We start from the raw sequence: 15,483 nt of genomic DNA, 5'->3' as shown, positions 1-15,483 counted from the left end.
ATCCAATAAGTACATATGTTCTTACATTCCCATCTTCTCCTGTTTGTGTAGATGTATTTTGACTAATCTTGCACCATTATTAACAGAGTACTAGTCATATATCTTCAAATTACTGAAAAAATGACACCATCTTAGTTGACATCATGTTTTAGGTGTTTTGAACATACGACATCGGTATGTTGAGTAGTACATATCTCACCTAATTTCCGTTCAAACGATAAAAAATCTTGGTTTGTCAGTCAGAATTTTATGCTCTTTTGACAGAACATGAAATGACTGATTTTACCATTTTGAATAATGTCCTGAATAGATTAACAATTTGACGGTATGACCATGAATCTTAATGTGTCCAACTGAGAATATTGAGAGGATAAACTTTGCCTTGAACATTAACATGTGGCTACTTCTCTTCATATTTATACAATGAAAGATGAACAAATTGCTCCTGTCGTATGAACCTATCGGAATAATACTGTACAGTTTGATTAAAGACCATGGCATTTCTATTTTGGACAATTCTTGTAAAAATGCAGTTGACAGTTATATATTTGTTCAATACAATAATGTAATTTTTAGAGTAAAATTGATATTTTATACTTATCCTGACTCATGCTCTTTTGCTTGTCTTCTTCTTCTTGCGAACATAGTGGAACACTTGTATCTCCTTCTTTGAAGCTCCCTTCAAAATAAAATCACTAATTGGTACTCACCACGAGTTGCTCCCCTTTGCTTCCCCTGGCGGGAAAGGTGTCGCCACCCTCTGGCCATGTGCTCCACTCTCTCCTGATTTAGCGAGCCCAACACTTGAATTTACAGGGAAATCCAAAGTGTTATGTGGGGAGGATGGGAGGGCTAACCTCATGAGTCAGGATAAGTATAAAATATCAATTTTACTCTAAAAATTACATATTTTTCCTTATCCTGACTCATGCTCTTTTGCTTGTAGCATCCTACGGAACGGAGGTGGGTAACAGAATACTTTGGATTTATAATTAGTGATTTTGTATAGATATACTGTAATATCCCCCACACGGAACTTCATGAAGGCTTAGATTTAGGATGTTTCCTGTATAAAGAAAACCATAGGTTATATAAAGCCATTAAAGGGAATTACATTATGAATATATTGAACAATACATATAAATTATATATATATATATAGGTGACTCTGATAGAGGCACTGAAATTGACTATACCAAAGTATATGCTTAAGGTTGAATACTTAAGCTGAACATATATACATAGCCCTAAAACTCCGTAGAGTTATAAGCTAGATGAGTATGTATAAAATACATATTAATCTTGTGAGGATAATATTTTAACGCCTACGAGGGACTGTCAGTTGCTGAGCTTAGTGACCAGTGGTCCGAAATGGTGAATGCCAGAGACATCTTCTGTAGTGATGTCTCTCAGGTAGTGATTAGCAAATACCATGTTAGATTTCCAATAGCATCCTTCCATAATCGTGTTCAAGGAACAGTTACCGTGTAGGGCGAGGGTAGAGGCCAGTGCCCTGATCTCATGTGGATTTGATGCTGTTGGTGGGTCCAAGCCTGCTGCCTTGTAGGCACGGAGAATGACAGTCCTTATCCAAATAGATATTGTGGTCCGTGACACTTCTGTTTGATTCGTAGGCTTATAAGGGGATGAATAAACGCTTTGAGAAATCTTCTCCTTGTTTTGGATCGTCAGAAATAAACTTTGAGCTCTTACCGGACACAGTGATAGGTCTTGTGTATCTTCTGATCCGAGAATAGAGGATAGCCGGATGTGGAATAATCTGTCTGGTTGACCTGGCAGTTGATTTTTTGCGATGAAATCCCATCTTAATCCGAGGTGCGCTGTGTTATGATTGTCATCAAACTGTATCCTCTCGTAATCCAGAGCGTGAATTTCAGACATTCTTGCTGCTGTGGCTAGCGATAGCAGAAACAGTGTTTTCTGTGAGAGAAATTCAAAGTTTGTCGATTCCAAAGGTTCATAGACCTCACTCGTGAGGTGTTGTAACACTACATTCAGATCCCAAGCTGGGGCGTGGAACTTCCGCTTTTGGTCCTCCAATCGGAAAGCTCGTAGTAAGGCCAGTAACTCTGGAGATCTTGTCAATTTGACACCCGTTCTCATGGTGATTACAGAACTAAGCTCGGCAAGATATGTTGATATCGTTGAACCTTTTAAATGTTTGTTTTGGCGTAGGTAACACAAATAGTCTGCCACTTGAGGTTGTGAAGCCTCTCTTGCTGTAAACCCTTTCTTTGTTGCATAATTTTCAAACTGTGCCACTTGTCGTCGTACAAGTTACGAAGTTGAGTAACGTAAGGCAAGCGTGACTGCTTTTGCCGCCCTGGCAGAATATCCTCTCTTGTTTAAACACATTTGTATACAGTCCATACGTGTAGTTGGAACATTGCTGGGTTTCCGTGCACTTGTTTGGTGTGAGGATGAATTAACAGGTTTGCGCTTGGGTAGCTCCAGTGTTGGTTGACCGATTTCTTGAATTAGTATGGGAAACCACGCTCTGGCCGGCTAGTAGGGCGCGACCAAAGTGAGTTGTAGGCTCTGTGTTTGTCTGATTTTCTGTAATACTTGAGGTATTATTGCTGGCGGCGAAACGCGTACGCATTGAGGCCTTCCCATGATAGACTTAGAGCGTCCGTTGCCCAAGCTTGGGGGTCTGGGACTGGTGACACGAATGTCGGTAGCTGATTGTTGAATCGCGTGGCGAATAGGTCTATTAGCGGCTCCTAATTGCTTGATTATCTGTGCAAAATTTCCCTGTTGATCATCCACTCTGTCGGTGATGGTAGATGAGGCCGAGAGAGAGCGCCTGCTAGTATATTTCTGGCTCGAAATGTGCACTGCTCTGACATGTAGATTTAGATCTTGTATTAAATCGAACAGTTGAAAGCTTAGGTTCAAAAGGTTCATCGATCTCGCTGAGCCTTGCTTGTTTATGTAGAACGCCACTGTCGAATTGTCTGTATGGATCATTAGGCCGCATTTTGTAGAAATGTGCTCCAATGTAGAATGGCTTGATTACAGCTTTCGCTTTCTAGACTGTTTATATGGAGTTTGCATTCTTGCTGATTCCATAACCCTGATATCGTGTGGTTGGTGAGATGAGCTCCCCAACCTTGGAGTGACGCTGCCTACATACAGATGGGTTTTGTATTCCTGCTCTGCTAAACAAATCCCTTCGCAGACATTCGATTTCTTGGTCCACCATAGTAGATGCGGTCTGAGATGTTTCGGTAGACTGAATGGTTGTACATCGCTGAGATGTGCGCTGATGAGGACCTGTAGGGGACGTAACTGTAATCTGCCTGTGACAGTCATGTCTTGGGCTGATGTGAGAAGACCTAGTAGGCTCTGCCATTGTCGCAGTGGTAACGGAGAGAGTAGAGCTGGTGGAATGGTCTGCTGTATCTTGAGCCAACGGTCTTCTGGTACCAAAATACGGTTGCGATTTGTGATGAATCGAATACCTAGGAACTGCAGGTCTTGCGATGGTACTAGGTCCGACTTATGCGTAAGTTTACTAACCAACCTAGTTGTGTTAGTAGCTTTATGATGTAATTTAACTGTAGTTTGAGACGCAGTGGATCTTGATCTACTTGTATCCCGTCAGTCGAGGTAAAACGCGACTCATGTAGCCCTTTTGACGATGTAGAAATTTGATAATCGGTTTCGCTATCCTCGTGAATAGCCAGGGGCTGATGATATTCAATGGGAGTACTTTCCACTGGTAATGTAGCCCTTCTAGAGTAAATCGTAGGTATTTCCTGGAATCGGGATGAATGGGGATGTGCAGGTAGGCATCCTGTAGATCTATGCTGCCCATGTAGTCCATAGGACTAATCATCTGGCGTAACTGAGGTAAATGTATCATGCTAAACTTCGTGGTTTGCGTAGATAGTTCTTGTTGAAAAAGCTCATGTTGTAGATGAGTCTGTATTTCTCCGTGGAGTTTTTCTTGGGAACTAGGAAAACTGGGGAGTAGAAACCTGGTTCGACGCTTGCTTGATCTATTACTTCTATGGCCTGTTTGGATAGGAGTGATGAAACAGCCTCTTATCTTTGGTAGTTGTTGCGCTTGTAAATCGAACTTGGGGGTTTGATTGTCAGCGGAGGCTTGGCCTGTAGAGGGATACGAAACCGTGTTGAAGAATGTTGGAGACGTAAGGGTCTTGCAATATTCCCCAGTTTTCCCAGTGTAGTTGGAGGCGCCCACCCACTTGAGCTGGCTGTACTGGAACGGCTGGGGTGGAAGACTCCAGTCGTTCAACCTGTGTTTCAGCTGCCTATAATTGCGGGAACCTCTGGGTGTCCTGCCTCTTCCTGATCCTCCTCTATAGTTGCCATATGGGCTTAATTTAAAAGAATCTTTACCTCTAGAGCTGGCTATCTTCCTGTCTCTTGCTCTTTGTAGGCCCGTGAACTTAGATCTGCCTGAGTATCTTTGTGAAGTCTGACGAATGACGCTGGCTAGTGTGTCCATCGATCTAATCATAAGGACTTCCCTGGAATCCTTAGAGACTTCCTTGGCTTACTTTTGTCGATTTCTCCCGTCAAAGATGGATGTTGTCGACCACGGGCTGTATAAAGTGGGCTGTAAAGTTCTCCCCCAATTACAGGAGGCTAGGAGGCCTTGACGACGAGCTAAGGTCAGTGCTGCTGAAACAGATGTAAGATGATCCGCTAAAAACTGCTGATCTTTCTTTTGCATAAGTAAGGCAGAATAAATCATTCTATCATCTTCCGTCGTGGGAATCCCGAATCTAGTAATAAGAGTCTCATTGATCGTCCTAGATCTATTTAACCCAAAGAACATACGCCTCGTCATGGTTTCTATATGAGCCAACTTGCGATCATCCATCTTGTAAATCTTGTTCTTTACATCGCTGATGATCTTATAGTTCTCATCGATGTCCTGGGCCTTGTAGAAGGAGTCCATGTTATGCGGAGAACTTCTTGGCTTGAAAGTTGGGCAGATGTGGTATCTGAACTTTCGTAGCTTTCTGGAAAGCTGCATCTAGATTCTGTGGCACTGCCGCAATCGGGTCGATCGGGGTAGAGTGATTGCATCTGGATCATCTTCCTTCATCAAATACGCCTCCTGCGCTGTATTGCCACTTTTAGATGGTGATGTGAGATCTAGGTTATTGACCATCCAATACCGTATCTCTGCATCAGAAAATATGATTCCTCCATCATCCTCAAAACCATCATCATTAACAAATTGTAGATGCTCTTCGACTGCGCGTAGCTGTCTGTATATCTGATGAGGTTTGTGGCGATCTAGTTGACTTGTGCGCCGCTTCTATGTGGAGATCTGACGGGTGATCGACCTGGTGATGAACGGCGGAGATCGCCTATGGGATGATCTTCTCGAGACTTGTGAGGTGAATGTTGATAGCTTCGCCTGCTCTTCGGCAGTCCCTCGATGTTCTTCTAGATGATGAAGATCTGGAATCATATGTCCTTCGCTAATGCCTTCGCTGCTTCATTTGCGTCCGTCCGGGGATCGATGATATGACCTTCGCGAAGGCTTCCGTGATGTCTGATGGTCTGAGTCCATATCTAGAGATGAAATCGAAGATGGTGATGATCTCTCCGCCCGAAGGCCTTCGCTAAGGCTGTACATCTAGGTCCTTCGTCAAAGGTGGTGCGGGACTTCCTTCGCGAAGGTGACATCGCCTTGGCTGCTACGCTGACGGGGGTGCCTCTGGGGTGCTGTTCACGCTTGGAGCCTTCGCTGGCGGCTCGGACCCTGCTTGGCGCAGTTTGTAGTGGTCCTCCATGATGTTCATAATCTGCCGCATCATGTCTTCTGGGATGATCTGTGACGAAGTCGCCGGGCGCCTTTTCTGCGATGGGGTTCACATCAATGACGCCTGACGCCGGTGTAGAGGCATCAGGCTGCATGGTGATCTCTGCAGAAGTCACAGTCGCTGACACCGGGTCGCTTCTTCTGCCGTAAAGTCGGGATGATTATCGGCTGATCATCGTGAGAGGCCCAATTCTGCTGCTGGAACGATCTCGCTGAGAAAGTTCTTGCTGTCTTCGTGAGATTTCCCTTTGGAAGTCTGCGCGCTGCCCTGGGTGTCCTCAATCTGCGCTTGAGACGACGATGATGAGGCCCTCTTAGACTTGGTCTGCAATGACGGGATGTCTGGGGAGGCTGGTCGCTTCTTCGAGGTAACGGACTGCGTCCCCACGCTCCTCTGCCGCAGGGGTCTCTAGCAGAACACCAGACGGGAGAGGGTCGATCGCTAGCAGCTGACTGGATGGAATATCTGGACTCTCTGCCATGTTTTGCCCTTGTTTGCGCGATCTATCTGCAGCACGCCTTAAGACGCAAAGATGATATTTATTAAATGCAGAATGAGATAAATTAATGCAGTAACTGCAACGCGAATTAAACGCACACGGGCGAGAACAACTAGGGCATATTACATGTGGATCGGAGGCAGAAAAACGTAATCTACAAATCGTGCAGATTTTCATCAACGTAAAGCTAGCTGAACAATCACGAATACACGTGAATAAACAGTAGAAATACGATAATTAATCAATACAAATAGTAAAGGATACTAGCTATACCTCTATAGTAACCTATGAGAGGTAAAAACTAAGAGATTATCAAAGGATATGGTGTGTAAGGAGACACAAGGCGCTCTCACATCCTGCTCACTGGGCGAAGAAGGAGAGAGTGAAGCACATGGCCAGAGGGTGGCGACACCTTTCCCGCCAGGGGAAGCAAAGAGGAGCAACTCGTGGTGAGTACCAATTAGTGATTTTATTTTGAAGGGAGCTTCAAAGAAGGAGATACAAGTGTTCCACTATGTTCGCAAGAAGAAGAAGACAAGCAAAAGAGCATGAGTCAGGATAAGGAAAAATTGTTATTTTTGTAAGTATAAATTGATTATATCAAGAAAACAATAAAAGTAAATCGCTACATGTTTGTAACAAACGTGCACCTGGCAAGTCATTTGACATAATTTAACAGTCCATAAAACGATATAAAAAGAGATTCCATGACTAAGAAAATTCCTCATAAATATATGTGCACATACATTTAATAAAATATATTAGGCCAGACCAATTTTATTTCTTGTTTTACGGATTTTTGTCCTCAGAAAACCTAAAGGCAGGAGGGAAAAAATAAAAATAAAATGACCAGTCAAAGCAATATTCCTTCTATATACTCAAAGTATTTTACTTTTGGCAATTTATGAAGTGCATATGGGGCAAAATACAATCTAAAAACAATTTTCTTGTAAGTTTACATTTTTGGCTCATAAAAACATTAGGATTTTATTTTTTTAATGGGGAAAATTAATTCATATTTTTTTCTTATACTTGAAAAAATACAACAGGTGGATCCATAAGACAAGAAATAAAATTGGTCTGGCCTTAAATCACTTTCTTACAGTAATATAGTCAAGTTTACTTATAAGACTGAATGAAACCTGTTTATATGAAATAACAACACTGAATAGAAACATCACAGGAACTACGGACACGTTCCAGTTACGCCTACAGTTTTACGCTAACTGTATCGATTTTTTATCTTCATATTGTACAAACAAACAATAACTTTCAAAGGATAAACATAACTTACAGCCATCGTTTACATGTGCTATGATATTGTACAGCTCTACCAACCATAAACTGTGAACCCCTCTTGCAATGTGTTGTGTCAGGATAGGAAACAATTTACATGAACTGGTACAGGGCTCCAGATAACTTTAGGCGGTGTGAGCGTACTTACACCTCATATTGCAAGTGGAATTTGAAGGAGTACTGACATGATTTTGCTATTAACTTTTCAACAACTTTTCAGCTATTAAACTATATATGTTAGACGTACAAAGGTATAAGCGTACATTACGTACATTATGTATAAAAAAAAAATACATCACAAACAGGGAAAACTGAACTGAATGTACACGTTTAGTCTGATGAAGTCACTGTCTATACTGCCTATCACACACGTTTCCACCAGGTATACAGCTCAGCTGTTTCAAGCGTGCAATACCTAATGTACCTGTGTTGTCTCCTCCCAGACACATGATCCACGTGCAGCTGTGCAGCAGCATCCAAGTAAACACAGCAAATCTTGGTTTTGTAACATTGCCTCCAACATTTAAAGCTGAATGTCAGTATTGATGCCTACAACAAACTTTAAACTACTTCTCAGAGTGTGTGTTAATTATTAACAAAATTCAGCAACATTCCCAAAGTCATGGCTATGAATTTCTCATGAGATTGACAACAATCCTGTTTCACAAGTTATCAGTATGTTTAGAAGTTATTAGTATGTTTACAAGTTATCAGTATGTTTACAAGTCATCAGTATGTTTACAAGTTATCAGTATTTTTACAAGTTATCAGTATGTTTACAAGTCATCAGTATGCTTACAAGTTATCAGTATGCTTACAAGTTATCAGTATGTTTACATGTCAACAGTATGTTTACAAGTCATCAGTATGCTTACAAGTTATCAGTATGTTTACATGTCATCAGTATGTTCACAACTTATCAGTATGTTTACATGTCATCAGTATGTTTACAAGTCATCAGTATGTTCACAACTTATCAGTATGCTTACAAGTTATCAGTATGTTTACATGTCATCAGTATGTTTACAAGTTATCAGTATGTTTACAAGTTATCAGTATGTTTACATGTCATCAGTATGTTTTCAAGTTATCAGTATGTTCACAAGTTATCAGTATGTTTACAAGTTATTAGTATGCTTACAAGTTATCAGTATGCTTACAAGTTATTAGTATGCTTACAAGTTATCAGTATGCTTACAAGTTATTAGTATGCTTACAAGTTATCAGGCCTTGAAACTATTTTCACACAGTATCTGTAAATTTGTTCTAACAAATCCTTGACATTGCTGATTCACTCTTATGCTATAATTACTTCTAATGGTTGTTTTAAATGAGAAACGACTGTAAGTCTGATACTAGATGGGAAGGTTGTATCCATACATGGAACCGTCCAGAATGTCAAGAGATTGACAAATCTATAAATCACCATCATTTCTGAACAAAACTGTTACTTGAAACTGGGCAGCATTGTCCTTTTTGGTTTCAAAGTTGGCATAATGGTAGACCTCCACGAGATGAAGTACCTCGGACAACTCGTGTGGTATTTGGTTGGGATAATGGTAGACCTCCACGAGATGAAGTATCTCAGACAACTCGTGTGGTATTTGGTTGGGATAATGGTAGACCTCCACGAGATGAAGTACCTCAGACAACTCGTGTGGTATTTGGTTGGGATAATGGTAGTCCTCCACGAGATGAAGCACCTCGGACAACTCGTGTGGTATTTGGTTGGGATAATGGTAGACCTCCACAAGATGAAGTACCTCAGACAACTTCGTGTGCTATTTGGTTGGGATAATGGTAGACCTCCACAAGATGAAGTACCTCGGACAACTCGTGTGGTATTTGGTTGAGATAATGGTAGACCTCCACGAGATGAAGTACCTCAGACAACTTGTGTGGTATTTGGTTGAGATAATGGTAGACCTCCATGAGATGAAGTACCTCAGACAACTTGTGTGGTATTTGGTTGAGATAATGGTAGACCTCCATGAGATGAAGTACCTCAGACAACTTGTGTGGTATTTGGTTGAGATAATGGTAGACCTCCACAAGATGAAGTACCTCAGACAACTTGTGTGGTATTTGGTTGAGATAATGGTAGACCTCCACGAGATGAAGTACCTCAGACAACTTGTGTGGTATTTGGTTGAGATAATGGTAGACCTCCATGAGATGAAGTACCTCAGACAACTTGTGTAGTATTTGGTTGGGATAATGGTAGACCTCCATGAGATGAAGTACCTCAGACAACTTGTGTGGTATTTGGTTGAGATAATGGTAGACCTCCACGAGATGAAGTACCTCAGACAACTTGTGTGGTATTTGGTTGAGATAATGGTAGACCTCCATGAGATGAAGTACCTCAGACAACTTGTGTAGTATTTGGTTGGGATAATGGTAGACCTCCATGAGATGAAGTACCTCAGACAACTTGTGTGGTATTTGGTTGGGATAATGGTAGACCTCCATGAGATGAAGTACCTCAGACAACTTGTGTGGTATTGTCCTGTTTGGATGGTACAACAGTAGATCTCCATGACATGGGATACCTCGAACAACTCTCATTTGATGTTGTTACTCATATACATCTCTAGTCTGTCCATTGCACATCAAATCTGATTCAGAAAGTTCATCAAAGGCTCAGCCAAATGAATATAGACTGAGTTAAAGCATAAACAATGCAGTGTCATAAATGCACATTCTGCCCATCTGTTTCCAGGGAATATGAAAAAACATTTTACTCAAGTTTCTTGGTGAACAGGTGGCAGATTGACAACCAGCAAACCTGCTACTACTAAGATAACAGAGTATTTTTCCAATATCACCATGGTCACCTTAAAATTATTTCACATAACATACAGCCCTTCATCAGCTGATCACATAAAGCCTTAATTTTTTCAGCTCACAAAACACATAATCAAAGCCAATGTTGGAAACACCTATGTTTTGTACATACAAGACTAAACTAAGCAAACATAAGGGATAAAGAGAAGGAAATTTTCATAATTTGCAATATGTCAGCAATGAGATTAAGTTTTCGTTGAATCAGATTTTACGTTGAATGATATCACAGCTATTGTTTACACAGACCACCATGCTGAATGGTTGGTAAGACAGAACATAGAGAAATGCATTTTACACTTCAGCATTAAGCAGGGACAGACATTATCACTCCAATGTTTATATCCAACCAGTTTGCAGCTCAGTGTGGACAAGTAGTTTCTTCTGAATGACCTAGCATTTTAAAACAACCAGCTCCACCAGATTTTCACTGGCGCCCTACCAACACACAGGTGGCTGTATCTGTCTCTGCTATGACCCGAGACATGTAGAGAATCTCACCCAAGTGTCTACTGTCATCAATTATATCAACACCAGTTGACAAAGTTACAAATATCCAAAGCTTGCCGAGGATATTTTTACTTTTATCAATGAGTGCTGATATAATTGATATCAGTAGACACGAGGGTGAGATTCTATTTAGGCCAAATAAAAAAAATGTTGTGGTTCCGATTACACCTCTTTAAGATTTAGGGTAGGTAGGTAGGATTTTTTTTGGAACATTTTTTATTAGAATAGAAATAAAGTACAAATGAATAACACATTTATCAATGTATAACTGTTTATTCAATCAAGGCTTCAGCTATCATGTCGACTTTCTTTATCAGGTGCCGGGAAAAATCAGTGGTATCTAAAAGCTTACTTCATTTCTACCGCTTAAAAAATTTAGGGTCGGCACCAGAATTCAAGGGTCGGTCGGGTAATCAGAACCACAATTCAACTTTAGGCCTTATCATAAAAAATCACTCTTCATTAGTTTTCAATGAAAAATTTACATCTCTGAACACAGTACTGCCATTAGACTTGCAGTGCAGCGATGTCATAGAATTGTGACGTCATCAAGTTCATGACGTCAACTATGTAGCATTGTTAGGGCATTATACAAAATCTACTGTCAAAATGATATCTCCTGTGAGATATCGTTTGATCTCACACAAGCAATTTTACCAGTGGAACACAGTTTGGGGTGATAAATGTAGGAAAACTCCTGCTTAGAAGTGACCGAGGGAGGAATTTACACCTGCAACCTCACCCATGTCATAACTTAAAAATTCAATTACACTTGTGTAACCTTGATTCATGGATATACGGGAAGTGCGGCGAAATTCATATTTTAAATGCATGATTTCATTTTGTATACGCACTGAATATTTTATTCATTGATTCAGCAAATTGACAATGCCTAAGGCCTAAAAAAAAAGCTTGTGGTTCCGATTTCTCGACCGACCCTAAATATTCCCGCCGAGCCTAACAATTTTACCTACCACATAATAAATTAAATTTATTTTCAGACACATGTGTAGTGTAAAAATATTTTGCAAAAAAAACCAAAAACCCTACCTACCTACCCTAGTTCTGAAATGTAGGAAATCGGAACCACAACATTTATTTTTTTTGGCCTAATATTCCACGTTTGTTTACGGAAGCCATTTGCAATCATCACCCATTCGTGTGCCCATTCGTGTCACCTTGTTTCGTGGATTACATAGTCAGTTACTTTATACCACTATGTACGACATCCCACTGCAGTAAGTATTGACACCAAGGGAAGCAGAGAACGAAAAGTGAGATGGTTGGAGCTAATGGTATCTTTTCTACATTTTGTAAAAGTAACATTTGGGGGAGTACTGCACTTTACTGGGCGCACTTTTTCAGATTAAGTAGCGCTGCTGGGGTTCCCTAACCCTAATCCTAACCCTAAGGATCGTAAAGGGTGCCTAACCCTAACCCCAAGGATCATAAAGGGTGGCATACCCTTACCCTAAACCTAAGGATCGTAAAGGGTGGCATACCCTTACCCTAAGAATCTTAAAGGGAGCAGCGAGGGCTGCGCCAGGTAAAGTGCATTCTAGCCAAATTTGGTAATGGTAGTATTAGCAATCTGGGGCTATTTATCTCAGTGTTGGACAATTATATTTAGTGTACTTGCGCGTAATGCAGAGATTCGGAACTTTTTTGTCAGTGAGGCGTGGCATTGTATGTACATCGACAACAGTCGAGACTTAATTTACTAGCTAGCATGATAATTTTCGCGATCCACGAATTTAGGTTACGGTTATGTAAAAGAAATGTGAAATAACTGCTCTAAACGAAGACTTGAATGCTCTGTTGTAAAACAAAACAAACTTTACAATTACATGTACAAAGGAGAAAGTTTATACCGATGGGTATCATTAACTTGGCATTCAACCTAACCTGTGTGCTATGTCAGACATTGTGTGATGTATGCAAGTACTTACCGCGTCTAGTTCGAGGGGTTTACTGGACATTGTGACGGTCTCCAACATGAGATACAGCGAACAAAACATCACCAAGAAGAACACCGACCCCCAAACTACCATGTACCGCTTCATTTCTGACACCACGGACTGCAGGAGCACTTTCAAAAATAACTTGACAGCTGGCGTCAGATGGGCAATTTGAATGTATCAGTCAAGATCTACGCCATGTCTAATGAAAATAAAGATTTATCGAGTAAAGCAATATCTTTCACAGTTGACATAAATTCATTCTGCATGTACATGTGTACTGTGGTAAACGTCATCACACCTTATGTATAAAACGTCATAACACTGTGTTTCCCATTGATTGGCGGAAGACTGGAGACCAACCGGTTCTACTACTGGTACGCGTATCAAGGCTTCAGATATTGAATAGACAGGAGCCTAGTCATAATTTTGTCGGACGGCCGATCGTCTGCACGTTGCTTCGAAGTTTTACTGTGGTTTTACATTCATTACACAGAAAAACGTAGCCATACAATTACAAGGGCTGTTGTGTGTCTTCTGGTTCGGGCATTGTGCTTAGTTGTCATGGACGGCTTTTCAACTAAAGTTCTGTTTTGTCAACCGTGGTACCGTGTTCCCACTTCGTCTAAAACCTGAGCATAGAAAATTCGGACCGGGCCATCGTAATGGTTTAAATGACAAGCAGCCTAATAAAACGAAACGTGCACATCTGGACAGATACTCCTTCAGCGTTCACAAAAAGTTTTACCCAAGGAATTGAGTTTGAATCAATATGTATTTTCAACAATATCATAAACTGATAACCATGCATGACTGCATGCCGAGTGTCCAAGTGGAAGAGCCAGTTCATTGATATCACGTGCATGTTTTGTTTGATATTATTCTTATATGGATATTACAGCGCTATAGTCCACCCCAATTCGTGCAACCACCTAGCGCACCAAGTTAATATGTGGATTTCCCTTCCTTACGAGCTGGTACCTATTCACAGCTGGGTGGACTGGGACACATAGGAACAGTACCTTGTCCATTTTTTACTGCACGTTGCTGTACCCGCAATTGTATAGGTGTTTGCACGTATTCATATGGCCATTATCTGGTCATCTACCAACTGATTCGTTGATTCTTTTAAGTGCATAGGGTTGTGTACTGTACACTAGGGGCTGTGACAACACTGAAAGAGTTGCACTCAAAAAATCATAGCACTCCGTACGATATCCAGAATATCCTTAATGAACCTTTATGGCTTAACCATCAGAACAAAAACCCAAACTTTTTTTTATAAAAAGCTACCAAAAGAAGTTGTCTTTTTTGGTCTACCCAGATGCTTTTTATTACAAAATCACTTGCTTCTGATTGCCAAAAAATTCAAAATTCAAAAAAGCTTTGCTTTGACTCGTTTGTAAATATAGTTAAGGACATAATGAAAATTGAAAAATACATTGCAAACATGAATCTGAAAGCTAACACTTTCAGTAAGAAATGGCAACCTTTGATAAGTATGGATATACCACCTTCCATTAACTGAACTAATGATACATACTCAAATTACTTTCTGCACTAATATCATTATTATTAGTAATACTACGTACGTGACATTTACCATAACGTGATTTCTGTACCATGTACTGGGTAATAGTATTATTGCATGATCTTTTGATAAACATTGGTACACCAACTGCCTCTGATTGTCTTATGAGATTTTTGCTACAATCTGACCTTCTTCTCTTGCACTTGAGAAATACTATAAATTCATCAGTTAACCATTAATAATTAACTTTTGAAACTATTGATTATCTATTACCATTACTTGTCATGTGTGATATGTTTTGCAATGTGACTAATCCTTCTCTTTGTATCTATACAGTATCATGAATGTACCTTGTAATGGCACAACGGTATCAATTCTCCTAGAAATTGATATTTCACTACCTGACACCTGAATTTGTATTGCTCGTGAATGCTTTCTCCCTCGCACTTTAACAGGAATACGTATATGCACAATTGTAATAATACTGGAACTATAACTTGCTATCAACCTATGTCAGTTTGCTTTTTATTAAAGCAAACATTACACCCTGTCCATCAATACAGCTACATTGTATTAAGTGCATAGCTGCCTTGTATGAATTGTATGAACTTATGTGCCATTGTATGAACACGTTCTCTATTAAAGCAAACATGACACTCTGCCCATTAGTATAACTACCGGTATGAACCGTATGAACTTGTGCAAACAGGTAACCATATACAGTGTTTGCTTTATATACTACTGTATGAACATGTTCTCTATTAAAGCAAACATGACACTCTGCCCATTAGTATAACTACCGGTATGAACTTGTGCAAACAGGTAACCATATACAGTGTTTGCTTTATATTCTACTGTATGAACATGTTCTCTATTAAAGCAAACATGACACTCTGCCCATTGGTATAACTACCGGTATGAACTTGTGCAAACAGGTAACCATATACAGTGTTTGCTTTATATTCTACTGTATGAACATGTTCTTTATCAAAATAAACACTACACTCTGTCCAT

The 15,483-nt window shown here is 40.3% G+C and overlaps 1 protein-coding gene across 1 annotated transcript in view; it reads right to left on the bottom strand.

Moving 5' to 3' along the window:
• The window catches only part of LOC124260264 (alpha-mannosidase 2x-like), a 139,757-nt gene extending 126,512 nt beyond the window's left edge, over positions 1-13,245 (bottom strand). The window contains exon 1 of the mRNA XM_046694517.1: positions 12,930-13,245. Coding sequence (XP_046550473.1) covers positions 12,930-13,043 — 114 coding nt within the window. The 5' untranslated portion in view covers positions 13,044-13,245. The remainder of the gene's footprint in view (positions 1-12,929) is intronic.
• Between the last annotated feature and the right edge of the window lie 2,238 nt (positions 13,246-15,483).

Source organism: Haliotis rubra, unplaced genomic scaffold, assembly GCF_003918875.1.
Source record: "Haliotis rubra isolate DU_JTF1 unplaced genomic scaffold, ASM391887v1 Scf758, whole genome shotgun sequence".
NCBI lineage: Eukaryota > Metazoa > Mollusca > Gastropoda > Lepetellida > Haliotidae > Haliotis > Haliotis rubra.
Note: the sequence above shows the minus strand (reverse complement) of the source record. Positions and strands in the feature narration are given on the sequence as shown.